Below are 24385 nucleotides of genomic sequence, written 5' to 3'. Positions count from 1 at the left end.
GAAGGTTAAATCCTTATACTTCCCTTTCATTGATTAAAGATGTCGATTTACATTTATACCATTGGGCAGACACTCTTATTTAGGGCGACACTGGGATCTGAACTCTCAACCTTCCGATCCAGACATCTTTAACCACTGAGCTACACCTTACATGGCTGTAGATGCTTCTAAATGTGAATAAATAGCAAAACCACCCTTATGCGTGTAGAAAGAATGAAATTAAGAAATTGCACAAGTATGGAGAGATTTCTTGGAGAGTAGAGAACACCGTTCCCTAGTTCACAAACAAACAGTTATTTCTCTAATATTTATCTATAGTTTTCTCTTTTTTTTTTTTTTCTTTTTTTACATCAGGCTGTAAGGCACTTTGGAGTGCTTAATAAATTATATATACAATAACATTATGTTATTAATATAACACAGGCCCATTGTAGATATTATTATAGCTTCTCAATTTGATTGTTTCAAAATACTGACATAAGAGACTCCTTTCAAAAGTAACAAACAAACATAATTTAAGAGAGAACAACTATATCAACAGTGGTAAAACTCTTTCCATTTATGTGGAACCTCTGCCACATGGCATGTCCCTGTTAACATTTTCTAACCAATCAGAATCAAGCATTCAGATCTGTGGTATAAAATGTTATGTATCATCACAAGATGGGCATCAGTTAATTTCAGGGTCATAATTCCGGATGGAAAGTTTAAGTGAAAGGATAAACAATAGCTTATACGTTGCTAATTGATCACTGTAATCGCTGATCATTTTGCTCAACATTATCATCAACTGAGCGGAACAGGTTTTTAATCCGCAACAGTTGATCCATGCACTCTTTGAGATTGTCAGCCACCTCATGGACTTTCTGTGCAAGCTGGCTATTAGAGTTTTTTTTCATTCTTGAATCGTCCTCCTCAAGAAAATAGTACTCCAAATCGTGCAGGATGTCAAAACACTTGACAATGGCATCTGTGGAGTTTGTGCTTTCCATTTCCTGAGCAACTTTGGCTATTTTCTCCAAATGAGGACCTTTTTCATTCAGCTTTGCGCCATCCTGCTTTCCGAGGTGCTTCATTCCTATATCAATGAACCTTAGGCATGCTAGAATATCTTTAATCTGTGCTTCAAAGTTGGTTATGATTTTCCCCACCTTGTCCTTCACCTGAGTCCATTTTATTTTTTTGGTGTAGGAGGCGGATGCCCCTGTAGCCCCTCCTGCCGCAGCAATTCCAATGCCCACACCGGTTGCCACCAACGAGGCTCCGAAGGTCAATGGGGCAAGAGCAAGGCCCGCCACAATAGCAACACCACCGACAGCACCTGTGGTACCTCCTGTGAGCTTGGCAACCCGAGTCCTCTTACTCGATTTGACGAGACTGTCTGCAGTGCAATGGAGCTCGGTGATATGGTTCAGAAGGTCTGTGCCATGCTGAACTAAAAGCAGCTCATACAGACGCATCGCCGTTTTTACTCTTTGTGCCACTGAGATCAGTGGTCTAGAATGGAAAGAAGACAAACAGCAACATGATCCTATTCTAATCTCTGCTTTAATAGAATTCATTAAAAAAATAATACTTATACATACTTTGCTACTGTTTTCTCTTCTTGACTTTCCATTGGTAAATTCTCCAACCCTAAAAGAGAACATACTGTTTTGATGCTTAATTCATTTACACCTGCAGCCATTAAATCCATTAACTCAAATAGAGGTGAAATTTTGGTTTAATTTTTGTTTATATTTTAATTATAGCACCACCTAGTGGTGGAAAGGGAGAACACTATCGCCTAGGACATGGTCATTAATTTGGTATAAATACAGCAAAGATTTGCTAAGATACTGAGATGTAATCTCGCGTCCTAACATTCTGATAATTGGACCACATTTGTTGGAGTAATTTAGAATGATGCTTTTCATAATTAGCGGTTCAGTCAGACTGCATACCGAAAGATTTGTTAAAAGTCTTGTGAACACATTCAACAAAGCATTCAGATAGTCCTATTTGCAGCTATACACTAATGGCAAAAAAAAACAAAAAAACCCCAAAAAACCCACATTTATTATTATTATCATTAATAATATAATATTTAAATTTTGGTGCTTGGACCCCTAACAGCCAGCAATTATCAAATGCTTTTGAACTATTAATATTTATTTTATACTACATTTATAGTATATGAAGAGCATAATATTTTATTCAATCAAGCAAATTCCTGCAATATTTCAGATGCACTTTCATGTTGAAAATCTCTTTTTTTTCCAACAAACCACCAGCACAACAAGATGATGCCGGCTCCATTGTATGGTGTTCTTCAGAATGCAATCTAAAGGTTTTGTCTCAATACATAGTCCTAATCCTTAGCCAAATCAGAACTCTACCATATCTTCATCAAAAAAATATAAAACTTCATTATTATTGCTATAAGTTGTTACTGTTGAGTATGTAGCTTTATTGACAAGTAAAGACTCACTCACCTCCTATGTTTCTCCACCACTCTAACAAGATGTCCAGCTCCTTAAAAAAGGTAGTTTAAATTTAGGTTTAAAATTGACAAAAAGTGACTTTTAGCCAAGTTTTTATAATTTTTCTTTTGCATTTTAATTGGCCATTTCTGATCTGATAATTGATGACATGGCTTGCTAAAAAAAGCTGATGATAAAAACAACGTTATTTTGGATTTTAGCTTAAAACTAGAGGTCGACTGAGGATTTTACGGATACCGAAAACTAGTTTACACAACACTCCATGTAAAATAATACTGAACTTTATTAGAAATAATGTAATTTCAATGCTCTGGCCTTTGTGAAGACATTCTGAAGATGGCCATTTCAAGCACAATTATTTGGATTTATGTGAAATGGTAATGCTTTACAATAAAATTCTATTTGTACCATTAGCTGTAGTTAATAAATCCTTTGAAGTATTGTTTATAAATTTCAACATACTAATATGTTAATTTTCATTTGATCAGTTAGCTTTAGTTAATACCCTATAAACTAACATGAATGAGGTACAGCATAGTCTCACTTGTAAAAAATAAACAGCATGTGGTATCAGTGATTCACTTCTAAAGGCCGCTCTCATAATGTATAATGATAGTGAACCTTCTCAGCTGCTACCCGGAAAAACTATCGGTAGGATAGTTCCAGCAATCAACTACTGTATTGGTGCTGATTAATTGGCAAAAACGATGAATCAGTTGACCTCCACTCAAAACAAGTCTTATCTGTTCGCATTGCATGGCGCTAGTCAAAAGATGAAAATGAAGCACCAGTTAAAAAAAAGGAAATTTCAATTCATATTTTACACAAAAAAAAAGCCACAAATGACATTAAAAATGAGCTCTTGTTGACATTCAACCACAGAATCTGCTTATGTGGATCTTTTGGAGGAATATTGTGTCAGACCTTGAAATACCAGATGCATCGTTAAATCATCTTTTTGCAGAGTCTGACATCACATCTGTAGAAAGGATCTGTTTTACCCTTGCTGTGTGCTCTCCAACCACGCTAGACCGTTCACTCCACGAGCGGTAAGAAGTGAAACGCCCTTGTCTTGCTAGGCCTGCGGGTAAACCCATGGCTCCACCTTCACCCTGTGGGGTTTGTGCAAGTCTGAAATGCATTCATGTAAACAAGTAGCTCTGCATTCCTTTTATGTATCTATTTACCATTTTCATTACCTGTGACAGAACGTCGTCTATGCTTTCATACACATGTTCAGTCGGCTCAGCAGAGCGGGTCTGGCAAAGCACATTTTTTTTGGGTTGTAATGTTAAAAACCGAGGTCGAAAAACAGGGCGAGGGGGAGGACCATTTATGGGCGTGGTATGATCCTAAGGATAAGAATGGATAAGAACATAAATGTCTAAAACATTTAATTCAAATACTAAATATCATACACGAGTCATTTAAAATTTTATTAGGCAGCAGCAATTTGCCCACAATTTAAATGTTTTAAATGTATTTATTATTATTGTTGTTGTTGCTGTTGCTGTTATTGTTATAGTTACTTTAATGTTGTGTACTATTCCCAAATCAACTTAGTTTTGATGGTCATGTTAAAGATGTCACCTCATCCTCACTGAACACTTTTGGGATGGACCAAGTATTCCAAGATGTATTACAATTTATGTGCCTAGATAGCATTGCTCATAGGAATTGAGCAGTTTTTACATTACACAGCAGAATTATCCATCGTCTAATCATAAACCATGATCGCCAGCTTACTGTGAGGTTTCTCTCATTGGGAAGAACATCAAGGTATGCTGGACCGTCCACTGTTGCCTCATCGTTCCCCTTATGCCAAGAGGATTCTGAATTTCTGACATCTGACTCCTCTGCGTATCCATTTAAATCCTATAAAAAGGTTTATTATGTTACTAAATATATAAGCCCTCGGAAAGGACGCACATAAAAATTATTTTTTGTTTCTCTTTTTTCTGAAAGAGAGAAGACATCATCAGTAGTGGGAGTGGAGACCTGGCAGGAGCTTCTGACAAAAGTTCATTTCACTTATGAAAGCTTTGTACACAATTGCAAAAATGTTCCACACTGTGTACCTTACCCAGAGACTTGTCAGACACAAAGTCTATGTATATATGGAGGTTTTGTCTCACCAGAAATAGATTGCATGTTTCAGCTTGTAATTCCTTTGTGCTGGTGAGTCTGGGAGGTAGGAAGTGCCGTAGCCTTAAGGGGTCAGGAGGTGGTGGGCGAGTTGGCCGTATAGGCTTGGGACTTGCTTTCTAAAAACATACATTTAAGCAGAACAGCAGAAGAGTGGAGGTTATTATAACAGTAAAAAAAAAGGGAACTAATTCAGGAATTGAACTCTGGCTATTCCAAAGTATTAACACAAGAGAATCTTGTCCCTTCACAGAAAACTTCTTCTATACGAGTCCCTGTGTAAGTTGACCTAGTAGACTTAATGCATTGTGTACATTTACAGCATTCAGCAGATGCCCTTATTCAAGTATTTAATTTATTTAACAGAGCAGTTAAGAGCCTTGCTCAAGGGCTCCACCGAAAACAACTTGTGGTGCTGGGATATGAAGTCCATTGTCGTTCCCACTGAGCTTCCGCTTACCACGATTAGAACGAGCACATCAGTATAGCTGTAATTTAGCTTAAAGTGGGAAGTACTTTTAGAGATAGTTTTAGCATCTCCTGAACAACAAGAAAGCACTGTGATATTAGAAATGAATAAAGTATAGCAATTATTATCGATACTTGCTATTTACCATCTTGTGAAACTAGTTTTTATTCATTCTTGCATATTAAGTCACTTGGTCAAGGTTCCTGTAAATCCAGATCTCAGGAAAACTGAGCACAAATTTGGAATACACACAGAATATATGTTGCTGTTCCATCGCAGGAAATATGCACAAACTCATTCACATCTAGGAGCATTTAGTCCACAATTCATCACTTCAACATGGAGATTGTAAAACTGGAGGTAATTCCATTCTGATAGTAACTTGAGCTGAGCTGATTGAACTACACACCCCCTTGTCCTATGAGATGATGATTTTCACCCACCACATCAGTCATCAGTATATAAATAATTCCAAGTCATATATAGATTTATGTACCTAGATTCCTATTGAGAATCAAGCACCTAGACACTATAGAGCCATCAACAGATTAACCATCATCTCGAGCTTACTGTAAGGTTTCTTTCATTGGGAAGAACATCAGCGTATTTCGGGTCGTCCACTGTTGCCTCGGCATTTCTGATGCATGATGGCTCCGCATGGCCATCTAATTCCTAAAAAGGGTCAAAATATAACAATTGTAAAATACAATGGAAAGGACGTGTAAGGATGTAAAAAAAATGATGTAACACTGATACAATGAACGGTTTGATATGTCAAAAGATGATCTGTGTTTAAAATACTATTTTATTTACATTACAATATGCAGTGTTTGCTTGTTTGCATTTCACTTTCTTTTGCTGTAAGCTTAATGATCTCTCTGTGATCGATTGCTAATGCCTCGTTCAGCCTGTGTGCGGCGCGTGCAGCTCACGTTCGTCCATTACAACATTGGACGTGACTGAAGCTACATCGTGTCCGTGTTTTATTTTCATATTTCCTCTTATACAGGTAAGAAAGAGGGTTGTATATTGTGTGAACAAGTCATATATGTGTTTAATACTGTAAGGAACATGCGGGGAGTAAATACTAATGATTGTATTTATGTAAGCGCATTTAGCAGACTAGTGTGAAGTGTTGGCCAGTGTAGCCTGCATGCTAGCTGTGTAGCACATGGTGGAGCACGTTGGATTTAGGTTAACATCGCAGCCACCATTTCTCTGTGTCTGTATATGTTTATATCATAGGGATGAGTTAAACGTTTTATTGTTGAAGTGTAAGAAAAATTGTGTTTAAAGAGTGTTTAATGTGAAGAGGCAAGTTAGTTTATTTGTGTAAGCACAATGCTATTACTGAGGATAAAATGGTGTGTATTCTGGATTAATAATAACTATAAAACAGCATAAATAATATCTATTGTACTGTTTATTGTTCAAAACACTACAGAGTAAAGTTTAATCTATTTTGTTTAAATAATCTTTTATTAAATGTACTTTTTCAAGGTTATTTTTCAATACTGTTTTAAGATGCTGTAAATACATTTTGATATCTACTGTTTTATGAATGTTTAAAAATGAATGCTGTTAACACATTTGGATCTGTGTTTTGGTAACTCATGTTAAAGGTTAACTCAGGTATTTTAGTAAGATAGAGTTATAACTTACCAGCTGATATTTTTCCTAATCGTGAAGTTTCTCAGAGGGACAATATGTCATGCAAAGGGAAAATAACATGTGTAAGTGTGATACTGTGTAAATGTTTTATGCTGTTCATGGTAAATACATTACAACATTGGACGTGACTGAAGCTACATCGTGTCCGTGTCATATTTTCATATTTCCTCTTATACAGAGGCGTAACATTTGGAGGCACCGCTGGGATTGGTGTGCAGCATGGTCCAGCGTCTACAACAGATGTACCCAGCCGTCACACATCCCTTTTAAACAACCCAGAACATCAGAAAGCAGCTGGCGAACCAGCGACAGTGGTATTCCGATTGTCTTGGGCAGCCTGCATGTGATCTGAGGTATTTCTGCATACCAGGAGAGCTGCTACGACTACCTAAAGATTGAAAGGTACCACTTCACTGCTAGTATATACACACACTCAGTTGGGAAGATGGAGTCGACAGGGTTAGAGGAGTTACAGCTTGAGGTGATAAGGCGCTGTGTCTGTTGCCGCGAGAAGGTTTGGTGGAGCTGTGTGACTATCTAATCATTGCGGGAGCAGAGGTCGAACATGCTACCAACAAGGGTCGAACTGCTCTCATCACGCTAATTTCAAACCACATACAGAGAGGAGAGCTAGACGAGCGTGAGGATAAAGGTATGGCTGACTTACTCCATCTTCAAGACAAAATTTCTGAGATCCAGATAGCTGCTAAAGCTGGAACATCAAAACAAGTAGGCGAGCAACAGGATGGGGAGGAAAAAAAAATATTGGAGGGAATTAAGGCCTTGCAGCTTCAGTTGACAAAGGTACAGAAACAGAATGAGAACCATAACCCAGAGACAAAAGAAATTAAAAACATTACCCCAACCAGACATTCACCACAGAGTGTAGTTCACAGTCCTGCACTTCACCCATGGCAAAAGGACTTTAAGATAGCTGGACAAATCGGTGAGCCTGGTCAGAAAGACAAACTGACTTTCTCAAGTTTAGCACGTCAAATTGAACATGGCTTAAGTAAAGGGTTTCCCGAACTGGAGATAGTAGATGCAGTGATAAGAGCGATATCTCCAGGCATGCAACTCCGCAGTTATTTAGAAGGCAAAACCAACCTGACCTTACCCACACTGCGGCGAATACTACGATGTCATTATCAGGAGAAGAGTGCAACCGACCTTTATAAGCAGTTGACCTCAGAGGTGCAGGGTATCAAAGAAACCCCACAGAACTTCTTTATTCGCACTTTCGACCTGAGACAAAAAATCTTGTTCGCTTCACAGGAATCTGAGTCAGGTCTCCAGTATGACCCTGGGTTAGTGCAGAAGATGTTTCTTCACACTGTGTTGACTGGCCTGCAGAACGACAACATCAGGCGGGATCTTCAGCCTTATTTGGAGCAAGCTGACATCTCTGATGAACTGTTGCTTGAGCGAGTGAATACAGCATGTGCTTATGAGACCGAGAGGCAGAACAAGAAAAAACTGTCAGGACAGCAAAGACCTGTTACCATCCATTCAGTCCAGTCCAGCGATGCTCCGGCTGAAAAGAATGAAAATCCACAAACTCAACAAAAGTCTAAGGTTTCCCCAGCTGTTCTTTCCCAGCTTGAGGAGATTAAATCTGAAATGGCTCTGTTGAAAGATCTTAAAGCTGAAGTGTCTCAAATTAGGGAATCCATGCACCAGCCCCAGCACATGCCTAGACAACCACCGCCAGCAGAGGGGGGCGATGGCTCACCAGGACTGCAATTTACAGCTCAGCAGATACAGGGCCCGGCACAGGGATACTGGTTTACTGCGGGCCCCAGACACCGAGGAGGAACTGCTCAGTATCAGCAAAGGTTTTCCCCACAGCCCAGCTTCCCCTATCAGATCGCGCCAAAGGAGAAAATGTTTTGGGTGTCAACAAAGTGGAGTCGAGGATTATTGCACACACTGTTACAGGTGTGGCAGTAGCAGCACTTTCTGGCTGGTTGTCGAGCAAGGGGACGGAGACAGTTTGGAGATGAGTCTTTAAATGGGGGAAGGTCACTCGCACGGGACAGGGAGTGACCAGTAATGCAGTAAGGTCCCAGCAAGGTATGAATTTGGGACAGGGGGGTGAAAGACTAATTCTGAAGCAAGGTGTATCCTGTAAGAAAATGCTTTACTGTTCTACGCCATGTCAAGTTAATAATGGGACAACACACAAGAGAGAATGTCAAGCACTCTCATGTATGACTACAAACACCACTCCAAAGTGGAAAAAGGGGGCTAAAAGGGCGCCATTGGTAGGGGGAAAACACATGGTTGATTGCTTCATCCAAGGCCAAAGGGTTCAGGCTTTGTGGGACTCGGGCTCCCAAGTGACCATAATTGATGAGCTATGGAAAGAAACACACCTGCCAGACACAAAACTAAGAGACATATTAGAAATTCTGGATATAACACAGACTTTTGACATACAGGCAGCAAATGGGGAGAGCATGCCATACACGGGTTGGGTCGAGGTAACTTTTAGATTAGCTTCAGGGGCTGCATCCAACACAGAAGTTATTGTTCCACACTTGTATTGAAGGCGGTAAGCTTGTTCAACCCATCATTGGGTCTAATGTGATCAAGATTATCATAGACAGTGAACTGAAACAGTCAAACACCACTGACAGGGAAGGGCTAAGTAGAACAGTAAGGGCAGCCTTCCCAGGGCAAGCAACAGCTTTTGTAAAGCAGGTAGCTGCTGTTGTAGAGCAAGTTAGCACCCCACCAGTGGATGAGTATATAGTCAAAACAAAAAGGGAGAGGATCAACATACCAAAACGCACATCAGTCAGAGTTGAATGTTATGTAAACATGGATTCCCCACATAAAGACAACATACTTCTCTTCGAGCCAGATGTAAACCCCCGCTGGACAGAGGGACTCGAACTATGTGACATGCTCGTGAAAGTCAATAAGGGCAGCAAAAAACCCTCTATTACTTTAAGTGTGCAGAATATTACAGATCATGACATGATGTTAGCAGGGAAAACTGTAATGGGGACTGTCCAGCAGGTCCAAGCAGCCTACCCGGCCTCCATACTAGAGGGGTCCCGCCCCCCACCTTCAGCCACAACAAATCACATCAGAACTGATAACACTCAGGCTACAGGCAGTGTGTGGGATCCACCTGTGGACCTGGACCACCTCAGTGAGCCAGAACGAAGTAGTTAATAAGATGTTACGAGAGGAGTGTGCCTCCTTTTCAAGAACGGATGATGATATTGGTTGTATAGAAAAACTTCAACTCAGCATCTCCCTGAAAGACACCGAGCCTGTCGCAAAAGCATACCTCTCTGTGCCCAAGCCACTTTACAGGGAAATGAAGGACTACTTGAATGACCTCATCGCTCAGGGGTGGGTGGAGAAGTCTAACTCACCATACGCATCACCAGTCGTGTGTGTTCGAAAAAAGGATGGGAGTCTCCGACTGTGTATAGACTTTCGTGAAGTGAACAGAAAGACCCTCCCTGACCGCCAGCCTATCCCCCGAGTGCAAGACATAATGGATGGCCTAGGAGGAAACTCATGGTTCTCTCTTTTGGACCAAGGAAAAGCGTACCATCAAGGCTTTATGTCGAAGGAGAGTAGACCCATAACTGCTTTCACACACCATGGGGTCTCTATGAGTGGATTAGAATTCCCTTTGGCCTGATGAATGCTCCAGCCGCCTTTCAGCGCTGTATGGAAGAATGTTTGGAGGGGCTGAGGGATGAGATCTGTATCCCATATCTAGACGACACCCTGGTCTTCAGTAGAACCTTCGAGGATCATGTTGAGAATGTGAGGACAGTGCTACAGCGGCTACGGCAGCACGGGATAAAGTTGAAACCAAGTAAGTGTGAAGTGTTCAAGCGTGAGGTCCGCTACTTGGGGCGCATTGTGTCCGCTGAGGGCAGTAAGATGGACCCAGCTGATACTGTGGCTGTTAGGGCCTTAAAGGAAAAGAGGCCACGGACTGTGGGAGAATTGAGAGCAGTCATGGGGCTACTGAGCTATTACAGACAGTATATTAGGGACTTCTCCTGCTTGGCCAACCCTCTTTATGCCCTAATGGAATTAGACCCTGGCCTAGATAAACAGAAGGACCAGAATGCCAGAACAAAAAGAGTGAAAGGAAAGTTTAAAGGGACACCATCACACAAGCCAATAACATGGACTGAAAAACATCAGAACATATTGGAGGGATTGATTGACTGTCTGGTTGAGCCGCCAATACTTGGATTTCCAGACTTGACAAATCGTTCATCCTACACACAGACGCTTCACAACAAGGCCTGGGTGCGGTGCTATACCAAGAGCAAGAGGGAAGCTTCGTGTAATCGCCTATGCATCTCGCACACTGACCAAAGCAGAAAAAAACTACCATCTGCATTCAGGGAAACTTGAATTTCTGGCTTTGAAGTGGGCCGTTACAGAGCGCCGAGACTACTTAATCAGCTCATCGTGCACTGTATATACAGACAACAACCCACTCACCCACGTGCTATCAACGGCCAAGCTGAACGCAACAGGACAGAGATGGGTTGCTGAATTAGCAGACTTCGACATAACAATAAAATACCGCCCAGGCAGAGAGAACTGTGATGCTGACGGCCTTTCAAGAATGCCCTGCGACATAGAGACAATGATTGATGAATGTTCAGAGGAAATGTCCTCCCCTTCTGTGCAAACAACAGTACAAGCTGTGGAAATGAATGTTTCACACACTGTTTGGTCTATTATGGCTACTGGGTGTGCGAAACAGATGAAGACATGCCTACGCCCCTTTCAAGAGCAGCCCTCTGTCAAGCTCAAAAAGAGGATAAAGATATTGGCCCCATCATCGCCTGCAAACAGTCAAATGAAAGACCGGTAGGAAGCAGTTAAAATCATTCGTGCACAGAGCAGGTGTCTCCTCCGTGACTGGGAGAAACTCAGCTTTGACGGAGATGGGATACTTCATAGAAAGACTGCAACCAAGACACAACTTGTTCTCCCTGAAATATACAAGTCAACAGTTATGAGACAGCTCCACAATAACATGGGACACCAAGGTGTGGAACGCACAACATCACTTGTTCGGGACCGCTTCTTCTGGCCACACATGCAGAGAGAGATTGAACACTATGTCACTCAAAACTGTACCTGCCTTAAACAGAAAAAACCCTGTCGAGAAACAAGAGCTCCACTCACACCGATTGTCACCACTCAGCCATTCGAGCTTGTATCCATTGACTTTCTACACCTAGACAAGTGTAAAGGTGGATATGAATACATATTGGTAATCGTAGATCATTACACACGCTTTGCACAAGCCTACCCCACCACATCGAAATCGGCAAAAACTGTAGCTGATAAGATATTTAATGATTATGCGCTGAAGTTTGGGTTTCCTGAGGATCCATCACGATCAGGAAGGGGAATTCGAGAACCAATTGTTTGCGCAACTGAAGAAGAACTGTGGAGTGATGGGCTCAAGAACAACACCGTACCACCCACAAGGCAACGGGCAGGTGGAGCGCCTGAACAGGACACTACTGCAAATGTTGAGAACACTCACCGAGAGGCAGAAGTCAGATTGAGAGAGTCGTTGCCCAAGCTTATCTCGCATACAACAGCACTCGGTGTGAAGTCACAGGTTTCTCCCCCTTCTACCTCCTATTTGGAAGATCACCAAGATTACCTGTGGATTTATTATTTGGCTTGACACCAGAGGCTGGGAACGGCTGATCATCAGGAGTATATGAGAAGGTGGAAAGAACAGATGCAAGAGGCTTATGAGATCACAACGGCAAATGCAAAAAAATGTGCTGAAAAGAGTAAGAGAAATTACGACAGCAAAGTGAGGAGTTCTGTATTGCACGAGGGTGACCGGGTTCTTGTCAGGAATTTGACACCCAGGGGCGGAACAGGGAAGCTCCGAAATCACTGGGAGGATTGCATTCACAAAGTTATCCGTCAGGTGGGAAAAGACATGCCCGTATATGAAGTAATATCAGAACAAGGCAAAGCGAGAGGACGTAGGATACTGCATCGTAACCTGCTGTTACCGTGTGACCATTTGCCACTGGAAATACAACTGAAACCAGCTAAAGCAAAAAGACAAATCACAGCATCTACCCGCAAAGGAACTGAGCAGCAACACCAAGCGGCAGATGTTGAGGATAGTGATGAAGATGACTATGGATACTATCCGCCCAGGGATCAGCCTTTTTATGGGATACAGCCCGAAGTAGACACAGATAGTCGGGATGCTGACAAGGAAGCTGAACAGCTCTCACAGGATGCTGGGCCCCAGCAACAGGACATTTGCCAGCTGGAACAGGATAGTGGAGATACACTGACAGAGTGGGACACATCAGGACAACAGGAGATTATTGCTCAAGAGGAAACTGTTTTGGAGGATAGACCGTCCATAGTGCAGTCACCTGAACAACTATATCAGCGGCCAGTCAGGAAGAGACGGCCTCCAAGAGTCTTCACATATGACCAGTTGGGCAATCCTGGTTGTTATAGTACCAGGTTAACAAGTAAAACTATGCAGTGGTACCCACCAACACCTTATAGAGCCATGCAAGCGGCAGGTGCATGGGTGACTCCAGTACAGCACTTTGGCTACCAGCCTGTTGTGGTACCAGGGTACTGAGTGTGAAACATACTTACTAATACACATACACTATACACTCATTGATGGACTGTTTAACAATCTGAGTGTTAACATACTTACCCATACGCATACACTATACACTCATTGATGGACTGTTTAACAATCTGAGTGTTAACATACTTACCCATACGCATACACTATACACTCATTGCTGGACTGTTTAATAATCTGAGTGTAACATACTTACCCATGTGAGCATAAACTGAGGGACAAGCTGAGAGCTAACGTGTGCACTATAAACACTATCCTGGACCTTTGAATAACCTGAGTGCTCGTATAAGAACTGTTACAAAGGTAATCAGGTAATATCATATGTACTGTTTAATTGCCTTCATCATTACCCATCTTTTAGTTGGGATGTCGAGGACGACATCTGTGTTGAAGGGGAGTATGTAAGGATGTAAAAAAAATGATGTAACACTGATACAATGAACGGTTTGATATGTCAAAAGATGATCTGTGTTTAAAATACTATTTTATTTACATTACAATATGCAGTGTTTGCTTGTTTGCATTTCACTTTCTTTTGCTGTAAGCTTAATGATCTCTGTGATCGATTGCTAATGCCTCGTTCAGCCTGTGTGCGGCGCGTGCAGCTCACGTTCGTCCATTACAACATTGGACGTGACTGAAGCTACATCGTGTCCGTGTTTTATTTTCATATTTCCTCTTATACAGGTAAGAAAGAGGGTTGTATATTGTGTGAACAAGTCATATATGTGTTTAATACTGTAAGGAACATGCGGGGAGTAAATACTAATGATTGTATTTATGTAAGCGCATTTAGCAGACTAGTGTGAAGTGTTGGCCAGTGTAGCCTGCATGCTAGCTGTGTAGCACATGGTGGAGCACGTTGGATTTAGGTTAACATCGCAGCCACCATTTCTCTGTGTCTGTATATGTTTATATCATAGGGATGAGTTAAACGTTTTATTGTTGAAGTGTAAGAAAATTGTGTTTAAAGAGTGTTTAATGTGAAGAGGCAAGTTAGTTTATTTGTGTAAGCACAATGCTATTACTGAGGATAAAATGGTGTGTATTCTGGATTAATAATAACTATAAAACAGCATAAATAATATCTATTGTACTGTTTATTGTTCAAAACACTACAGAGTAAAGTTTAATCTATTTTGTTTAAATAATCTTTTATTAAATGTACTTTTTCAAGGTTATTTTTCAATACTGTTTTAAGATGCTGTAAATACATTTTGATATCTACTGTTTTATGAATGTTTTAAAAATGAATGCTGTTAACACATTTGGATCTGTGTTTTGGTAACTCATGTTAAAGGTTAACTCAGGTATTTTAGTAAGATAGAGTTATAACTTACCAGCTGATATTTTTCCTAATCGTGAAGTTTCTCAGAGGGACAATATGTCATGCAAAGGGAAAATAACGTGTAAGTGTGATACTGTGTAAATGTTTTATGCTGTTCATGGTAAATACATTACAACATTGGACGTGACTGAAGCTACATCGTGTCCGTGTTTTATTTTCATATTTCCTCTTATACAGAGGCGTAACAGACGCACATAGGAACGCTGTTAGAGAAACCCTCACCTGTGTCTCTGTGGTCTGAGAGAGGGAAGATCTCTTCAGTACGGGAGGTGGTGGCCTGGCAGGAGCTTCATCCTACTGACAAAAGTACATTTGAGTTATAAAAGCTTTGTACCAAATTGCTAAATATTTCACACTGTGAAACTGTATACCGTAGCAGTCAACTTGTCAGACAACACGTGGATGTATGCAGGGAGGTCTTGTCTCTCCAGTGATAGATTACACGTTTCAGCAAGTATTTCTTCTGTGTGGGTGAGGCCGGTAAGACGATGGTGTCGTAGCTTTGAGGGGTCAGGAGGTGGTGGGCGAGCTGGAGAATTAAGTTTGGGACTTGCTCCCTAAAAACACATTAAAGCATAACTATGTAACACCATAACAAGAAATTGTGAATTAATTATACATAGTCAACACTGAGCTATGAATCATCTATATGGAATACGGAGACACAATAATGAAAAAAAAAAAAAAAAATACTCACTTCAGACATCCCTTCCTTCCGAATGTCACTTTAGCCCCTGCTGATACCTTTCTTCCTGTGACATTATCATATATTAGAGAGAAAAGTTTCGTTTAGGATTTCACACCTCTTTTTATCTAAGTGTACTCACTCCGATGCTTCGCCATGCCCAAACACATACATGCCTACACACGTGACACTGCAGAACCTGTTTGTCAACCTACATAACGCACATTGTACATGTCAATCGTGCTTAAGCTGTCAAAACATGCAAGCATTCAAAACAGATATATATTCATATGCAGATTGATACACACACAAACAGCAGTCATGACAGGAAGTCAACAAGGGAATCAGACTCTTTTCTGAATGCACCCCAGGCCTCTTTACCTGACATAAGTGCCTGGTCTTGTGGTTGAATAATCACAGATCACTATAGACCAGTTTAAAAACTGAACGAAAAACATTTCCTGAAGAATGGAGTTTATGAAAACTGTAAAGGGAGATATTCAAGGCACATATGGGTGTGTTCAGGTGCCTACAAACATCAAGCCATATCATGTAACTTACTTCCTGTGTAGACTTTCACGTTCCATTAATACGATTTTCCTCTGGGCACTGTTTTCCCTCATACTGTCTAATAGCATGCCTGTAGTTAGAATGACAGTTCTTGGGATTTCACAACTCCTTTTTTCAAAGTGTATTGATCTGTTTGTAAATATCAAATCAGCTTGGAATAATTGTCCAGTACATATTCCCTTTTTCTAAGTAAAATCATTAATTTAATAGTTTTATTATTTTGACAAAGGGGATTCATTTCCTGTATCTGTACATATTAAAAAATGTTATGTCTCCAAATCAATATTGTACCGTTTGTCTACTATTTAGCTACATATAATACGTTTTCTTTGGAGTCTATTTTGATTATGGAACATTCTGTCTTCTGAAAACATTCTTCTAATTTCAATGATTTTTAATGAACATCCCCTTACAAAAATAATAACAATGAATTCACTATGATATATTCTGTCAACTAAAATGTCCAGTTTGCATATTAAAAATGTAGAAAAAAAAATGAATAAAACTCATTTGAACAATCTCAGACAAACGACCAATATAATAAAACACGAAACACAGATTTTGGCAAACCGGCAAAGAAATATTTATTTGTAAGACACAAAACAAACAAAAAAATTAAACGTTTCACAATAATGGAAACTGAAAGTCTATCCGTGCTACTTTTCTAGAAGTTTGTCCTAGAAAAGACTTTAAAAAGTCAAAAATGAGATCAACGTTTAGAAAAGTATTCCTGCTGGAACTTCTGGAATTCCGCCTCTGTGAATATGGATTGCTTTTCTTGTTTCTTGACGGGTTTCTCGGGATGGTACCGGGACTGCCGGCCTACGTTCTGCTGCACGATCTAAAACACAGAGAGGAAACAGTGAGCATCGATAACAATGAGGACATTCGCACTTTTTGAGGATTTGCATATTGTAAAAACATGTCTTAAAATCTAAATTCACATGTAGTTTCAATGAGCCTAAAAATAAAACCGATGTATGTTATAGTTCGGGAGAGCAAAAATGCCTGCAAATATAACAAATAGGAACATTTCGAAATAATATTAAAAATAAAGGTGCTTTAAACTTATCACGTGTACTTTATGGTACAGTGAAATTCTTTTTTCGCTTATTTCCAGCGATGTTAGAAAGCGGGGGTCAGAGCACAGGGTCACCCATGTTAGAGCAACCCTGGAGCACAAAGGGTTAAGAGCCTTGCCATAGGGTCCCAAAAGCAGCAGCTTGGCACTACTGAGGCATGAACCCCCAAACTTCACTATGCTGTCTTTTATTGGTGCAGCGTGTTTCCTTGGAACTCACTGCATAATACACGGTCATGCAGTCTTCTAAGGAAACCCTCAAGCGGGCCATTCCAGGTATGTTGAGGAAGTGTTTTTTTGTCTGAGAAGAATTACATTATTTTTTTTTAACTCTGAAACAATTTTAATACACTAAAAAGAGAGACAACAAAATGTTTGTTACATTACATTTAAAGCAGATATTTAATTCAAAACAATTATAATCAAGCAATAAAAAAATCCCACAGTATGTTAGTATAAGTGTCATTTTTTAAATACATTTCTATTTTTTTTAAATATTTCTGAAATATTTCTATATTTCACTTCACAAACCTCTTGTTTAAACCCTAGTAATTAATAAGGCGCGTTAGAAAAGAATGTGTTGCCATGTGATCAGAAAAATGTATGACATCACAACCATCTAAAACAATGAAGCCAGAAGTGAGCAACCAAAATATTCAAATACATTTCAATATATTTAAAAAAAACGAGACTCCAAGGTAGAGGGCATGAGCAGTTCATAATCTCCACAATCCCTACATTACTATACGTCAGCTATAATATGAATGGATCTTTATATTTCAGTACCTTCTTTGTGCAGCTGTCCTGCGTTTTACAGCTGCTTTCCAGGAAGTACTCCAGGTTGGAACTGAGCTGACTTTTCTTCTGCTTTTTTTGGTATTCCTCTACAAAGAGACAACATGTTAAGTTTCTGCGTTAAAGCCGGTGCCTCTCTACATCTATACACATACAGTTCAGTCCATAATTTTCGATAGATAAATAAATTAAAAATGTTCACCTAAGGCATTTCTGATCTGCTTATCTTTGACTGTGGCTTTGTTTTTCCTGGTTTTGTTGTTGGCCTGCAGTCGCCGAATCTGCTTCTTAACCCCCTGCTTATTGGTGCTAATCTGATCCATCACTGATGTTTTCTTGGGGTTCTTCTTCTTCTGACCCTTGGTTGTACCTTCAAAAGAGGGAGAAAGACCATGAGGTTGATAGTTACATTTCGGAAATGTTTACAAAGACGGTAGATTCGACACAAACATAAGAGCTAATAAATAAAAAAACAAGAGATTGCCTGATTCTGCTGAGTCAGTAGATTGACATAGGTTCAATGAGAAGACGTGAAATATGCAACCCGACTGGCAGACTTTTATGAAAATTAGTTTTTCAGCAGACTCGGAAAAATGCCTACATGCAGGCTTGACGGGCATAACCGCAAAATAGAAATAAACAGTAATGTAGAACAAATAGAAATTTAGAACAAATTATTAAACTAATTAAATAAAGAACTTTCACCAATAATTATATACATTACATCTGATTTTCAGTGGGTCAAATGTTCACAGACAATTATTATTTAGTGCCGTTCCATTGTAACTACTTGAACTAGATTCATCCACTTTACAGTTGTTTTTCCCATCCAAGAACTTCCACAATATCATGCAGCTGCTCCCCTGCTTCACAGTTTCTTTCTTCCATACAAAGCAATGAACTTTAAGGCCAAATAGATTTTCACCAAAGATAAGCAGTGTGACAGGGTGCATATCTGAGCAATGACATTCTCTGGACATGTTAGTACTTATGTAGGGTTTTTCTACAATCAGAATGTATTTAATTTTTTAAAAAAAATAACTTTTTCTTCAAACAGGTATATTTTTAATTTATAGTATAAGTAGGGGAATTGAGATCATTTGCAAATTAATTCTTATGACAAGCAGCAAAGCAGGAGCTTCTAAATAAAAAATAACCAAAGAGATAAAAGCATATTTACATCAAATGCATGTTGGTGAAACCTATATATCTGTCCGTCTGTCTCTCTGTGGATTTAACACCAGGTTTTTGTCTCCAAAACCCCCCAAAAATAGTGTTGCTGCAAAATTCACATATGTGGAGGGAAAACCCTTTTTCATTATCTTATTTTCTTAACTAATGACCTACAATTAAATAAAAAATTCTGTTATGACTTATTTCGAAAAATCTGCAGGCTATTATCAGTTAGCACAGTTTACTGACAGTTTACCTTTTAGATCTTCATTAAGCAGCTCAAGTCCTCTTTTTAACACTGAAATCGACATTGTGAAATATTAAAAAAGTTACTAAATGCGCATGTAAATCTATTACATTAAAACAAAAACGCTCTGACTTGAAATGAGCACTTCCGCAGCATGTGGCACATATTATTGCGCTGCACTTTTTAGAAGTCGTCTAGAAACCACGACCGCGGTGGAAAGTTCCACACTAGAAAGTTCCGGTGACTGGCTTTGTTAATTATTGAAAGTAACAAACTAATCAAGAATTGTATTTTAAACAAAAATAACAACATGGTTAACATCAGGAATAAATATAAAACTGGGTGAGATGATAAATAATTGAGAATCATCATTACTATGTTATGTAATTCTTGTGATAATTTTATTTAATTATAAAGAGCAAGACGTCACTGATCTAATAACTGTATATCTATCTATAGAGATGGCAAAAATAAATAACAAATCATTGAAACAAACATCAAACAATGCTTTAAAAGCACAGGGTGACATTCGAACTATGGGCTATGATTGCCTTAAGATCTCATCTCTTATCCAGATACAGAGATATAGAAAGACAGTACCATGATTGTTGTTATCACATGTAAATATTCACTTGTAAATTAGCCACTATTCTTTTTTTTATAAAAAAAAAAAAAAAAGAATATGCTTAGCAGTGCTAGAAGCTATAAAGTTGAAAAACACCTGACTCCTTCCAAAAAATGCTAAAAAATGTCACCCTACCACCAATTACGCATTGTGTTTAATCCGCCATTGTGGCTGAGTTATTGCACAAGTTTTTCTATAGACATTATAACTTAGTTAGTATGTGCACAATCATCTCTATACGTTTATAAAAAAAATGGTGATAGTTTAACATTTTGACTGTAACATTCTTCCTGAGTACTCACAGGTCAGTACACTGTGTTTAGAAGAAGATTCAGTACAGGTGGCCTACAACAGAAATGCTCAAACCAGGGCCAGTGAGCCAAAGCTAGCTTTGATTTGGCTCACCGTGGCATATATGAGAAAAGAAGAAGAAACAACTTGGAAAAACTTCTGAAAAAATACAGACAAGTTTTTTGCTTCTCATTAGAGGTCAACAGAATAGCCATATTACCATTGAACATCTATAGTGAAATAAACTGGATTGTTTCTTATTGTAATATAAATATTACTGAACTAGAACTTTGAAAATAAAACTGCACTAGTTAAGCAGGCTACAGAGTCATAATGTAAATTTTTTTCTTTTTTTAATGACCATAAATGAGAGGAACCAGGTGAACCTTCATTTCAAAATAATAAATTATAAAAAATAATGCTTGTTATAAACCGTTTTTCTCAATCAGGATTAATTTTTGCTCTTTAATAGGAAAATCTTTGACTTCTTCCTACAGTCCTTTATTGAATCTCATAATTATTTAGTATTTGAATATGCAAATACAGAGGGCGGTATTGGCCACACCCCTTCCCTAAGGTAGACTACGTTGCATATTGTAATTGCGTAATAAAGCAGAATACGGTGGTGTATTCTTTTAGGATACAATCTTTACATTAGTACTAATAGAAGCTAATACTAATTCTAGCAATTTCCGAATAGAATAAATACTTGATTTATTTTTATTAATTAATACGTAATAAATAATAATCTCATCGATCCGTCACCTGGATTTATTTATAAGACGTGCAGTTCAGGGTTTGGCACATTTCTACTTCGGCGATGTCTCTCCAAACAAAAGCGCTGGTCACCGCCAAATGGCTCTCCGAGGCCATGAAAACGCGCTCCCGTGTGAAGGTGCGCGTCCTGGACGCGTCCTGGTATTTGCCCAAACTCAGGCGCAACTCCGCGAGCGACTTCAAGAAGTACCACATACCCGGAGCGACGTATTTCGACTTGGACCGATGCAGCGACCGGACCTCACCTCTTGATCACATGCTTCCGACGCCCGACGCGTTCGCCGAGTACGTCTCGGGCCTCGGGGTGTCTAACGACGCTCACGTGGTGGTCTACGACGCGAGCGAGCAGGGCGCGTTTTCCGCGCCGCGCGTCTGGTGGATGTTCCGCGTGTTTGGTCACCGCGCCGTGTCCGTGCTGGATGGTGGCTTAAAGAGCTGGATGCATGATGGATTCCCGCTGACGGAGAAGCGCATAAAGCCTGAACCTGCGGATTACCGGGTCACGTTTAACCGGTCCTGGGTGAAAACATACGAGGACATTTTGGACAATATCGAGACCAAAGAGTTTCAGGTGGTAGATGCGCGACCTGGAGGAAGATTTAGAGGAAGAGACCCTGAGCCCAGAGACAGTAAGTGTGTGTGACCTCATAATAAACCCAGTGCACAAAACTGATTGCAATGAAATATATTCTTGTGACTGCTTAATTCTGATTGATCTAGTAGGGATATATTAATGCTTCGATACTTTATTGCACAATCCAATAATACGATTTCGAAACGTTTATTTCCTTATAACATTCTTGAAAGGAATAGAGCCTCCCTTCAAAAGCCTGCAGAGGTAAACCTTTCCCAGAAGCATGACCCTATAGTAGGGCTTTTGTTTTGTTAACTTATTAACAAGACAAGGAAAAGATCTACTTAGGGGTGGTAACAGTAACTCTGTTCACTGATAGGACACACTACATAACCTGTAAATACTCCCTGACTCCTTTCTTATACCTTCATACTCAACAAATGATATCACAACCTTAATTAATAGTGCAGAAATGTAGATTGGATCATATTGTGTTTTTTTGTTACTTCAAGCTCATAATGCGTACCCGTTCACTGTGGACCCCTATGTAAGAAAAAGCATGGATCCTTCTTAAAGTACTAAAAAAAAGGAAGCAAACAATTATAGAGGCAGGCTTCTGATTTTTTTTTGGTGGATCTCCACAATCAGTGTAATTGCACAGTTTTGCTGAACTATGCAGCAGTCGCCTTATCAGACAGCGGGTTAATGATAAACATTTGCTTTATCTTTAATTGCATGCCGTGGATCTGTTTGTAGTGATTGCGTCACTGGTTTAATGAAAGCATGCATACGTGCTGTCATGCACTGACCAGCGGACAGTTACACAGATTTCCGTATATCATTCTTGATTCAGAAGAAATCTTTCTTTTATTAAATATGATATTTGTTTGAGAGTTCATTGCTATATTATAAGTTTGGACATTACTGTAAATAGTAAGACCATCTCTTACCTGTTGTCTTGTTTATGTTTGTGTTTGTGTGTGTCAGACACTGAACCCGGCCATATCCCTGGTTCCATCAACATACCTTTTACATCTTTGTTGGCACCCTCAGGACTGTTTCTTCCCCCGGATCAGCTAAGGGCACTGTTTGATCAGGCTGGTGTCAATCTGCAGTGTCCACTATGTGTCACCTGCGGCTCAGCGGTGACGGCGTGTCACGTCGCCTTGGCAGCCCATGTATGTGGCCAGCCGAACGTGAGCATATATGACGGTGGCTGGTCTGAGTTTTATGCACGTGCGGCCCCTGAGGACGTCATCTCAGAGGGACGAGGGAAACACTTGTGACAAGCTTGAAATAGAGAGGAAGAAAGCACAGACGATCATAAACTTTTTAGTACAAACGTAAAATGAATTTCTTGCTCAGGAGATCTCGCAGCTGCTTTTTAAAAACAATCTCACAAACTGGCTAGTTAGTTTGCTAGCTAGCTAACATTACACGTAGCTAGCAGTGTTAACAATATTTCTTGCAGTCTGTCTAGATTTACATAAATAACCCGTGTTTTATACTAGTTTTTAATATTCCCTTGTTGACTTTGCTCACACAGTTAGCTATAAATTTTCTGCAGAGGCGGAGAGTATAAGGAGGAGTCGATTTGTGAAAAACACTAAACCTTTTGACACAACAAACAACATTTGTTGTGGAAAATCGGTGTAATTTTTCGTTTAATTTTGCCTTTCGAAGTAGATAGGATGCTCGAATAGATAGTAGACTGGCTAGTTAGTTTGCTAACTATCTTGAATTGCAATGAACACTCAATTTGTTTAGCAATATGTCTAGAAATGCAGAACTATCCACTGAGTTAATACTTGATTCGATTATACTTGATTGATATTTTCTCACCTTTAATTTACCAGAGGGAAGGAGGGTATAACAGGGGGTTTTATAATGTTAAGTGTATCATATTGTTTTGGATATAATTTATTTATATTAATTATATAGGATTCTAATCTAGAAATGTAGTTTGCTAACTGGTTATCATAGCATTAAACTAACATTTTAATTTGCTATACCTTTTGTTGATTTTTTTTTTTTTAATCCAAATGATTAATGCAACATGATACCCAAGAGCATAATAGGTATTGTGTTAAAATGAGTTAATTAGTTAGCCTAGATAGATAGCATTACAGAATCGAAGCAGGTTTCCAACTAGCAAGTAGGAGAAAGTAATAAACAAATGTATTGTAGCAAAATACATAGTCTATTGTTTAATTATTAAGAATGTATAGCTACAGTTTACACACATTTTCTACAAACCCAAAAAGGGTCACAAAACCTCCTGAGTAATTTCTGGAGAGAGAAATGTTAAGAGGAGGCTGTTAAAGTGTGTTTAAAACATTATTGTAACAAATCCAAAGATCTTATCCTGTAGGTGTCCCATTGCCTGAATGACCTTCAAACTGGACTTAAAGAATCAGAGTTCACTCTAACTTATCTGTCCTTATCTTTCATTCCCCCTCTCTCTTTTTTTTTAACTTGATTTTCATTGCTGTGTGATTAAATTAAACAGCCTTTGTTCTTAAACCATTAAGTTACTTGTACAACCGAGCTGCATTGATTAAACAGCAAGTTAGTAAATTGTATGGTATGTCCGAATTGAATGAAATCCTTCTCTAAAAAAATCTCAGCAGTGATTTATTTGTATTTTTTTAACTTGGAGACCATTTATATAAAAGCCCAAGTATATTCATTGCGCATTCCTTTCCTTGTTTAGAAAAACCTAATATACTATAACTTAGTGGGAGAAATAATATATATTTTTCTTTTTTATTTCACACCACCACCACCACCACCTAATAAGTC

General features: G+C 39.3%; 3 protein-coding genes across 4 annotated transcripts; 1 reads left to right on the top strand and 2 right to left on the bottom strand.

Annotated features, from left to right (window-relative positions):
• Positions 1–498: 498 nt before the first annotated feature.
• LOC124390827 lies at positions 499–15906 on the bottom strand. 2 transcript variants are annotated; one of them, XM_046856878.1, is made up of 12 exons: positions 15832–15906; positions 15463–15517; positions 15137–15322; positions 14988–15059; positions 5668–5769; positions 4619–4747; positions 4230–4358; positions 3683–3835; positions 3485–3595; positions 2475–2514; positions 1587–1635; positions 499–1497 (listed from the first exon to the last, which is right to left on the bottom strand). In XM_046856878.1, exons 2-12 carry the CDS (start codon positions 15469–15471, stop codon positions 750–752), a joined length of 1728 nt encoding a protein of 575 aa, XP_046712834.1. In that variant the 5' UTR covers positions 15472–15517; positions 15832–15906; the 3' UTR covers positions 499–749. The 2 variants fall into 2 exon arrangements, with proteins under 2 accessions (XP_046712834.1, XP_046712842.1); XM_046856886.1 differs by lacking the exon at positions 15832–15906 and adding an exon at positions 15593–15758.
• Positions 15907–16579: 673 nt separating this feature from the next.
• rps19bp1 (ribosomal protein S19 binding protein 1) lies at positions 16580–19510 on the bottom strand. Its single transcript, XM_046859875.1, has 4 exons — positions 19326–19510; positions 18099–18266; positions 17888–17985; positions 16580–16861 (listed from the first exon to the last, which is right to left on the bottom strand). Exons 1-4 carry the CDS (start codon positions 19378–19380, stop codon positions 16730–16732), a joined length of 453 nt encoding a protein of 150 aa, XP_046715831.1. The 5' UTR covers positions 19381–19510; the 3' UTR covers positions 16580–16729.
• Positions 19511–20997: 1487 nt separating this feature from the next.
• Positions 20998–24272, top strand: LOC124392695 (3-mercaptopyruvate sulfurtransferase-like). The gene is made up of 2 exons (XM_046859864.1): positions 20998–21638; positions 22571–24272. The coding sequence occupies exons 1-2, from the start codon at positions 21053–21055 to the stop codon at positions 22867–22869; spliced, it is 885 nt and encodes a 294-aa protein (XP_046715820.1). The 5' UTR covers positions 20998–21052; the 3' UTR covers positions 22870–24272.
• Positions 24273–24385: the final 113 nt, after the last annotated feature.

The sequence above is a fragment of the Silurus meridionalis genome, chromosome 1 (assembly GCF_014805685.1).
Source record: "Silurus meridionalis isolate SWU-2019-XX chromosome 1, ASM1480568v1, whole genome shotgun sequence".
NCBI classification, from domain to species: Eukaryota; Metazoa; Chordata; class Actinopteri; order Siluriformes; family Siluridae; genus Silurus; species Silurus meridionalis.
The sequence above is the reverse complement of the archived record's forward strand: the minus strand, read 5'-3'. Positions and strand labels throughout refer to the sequence as shown.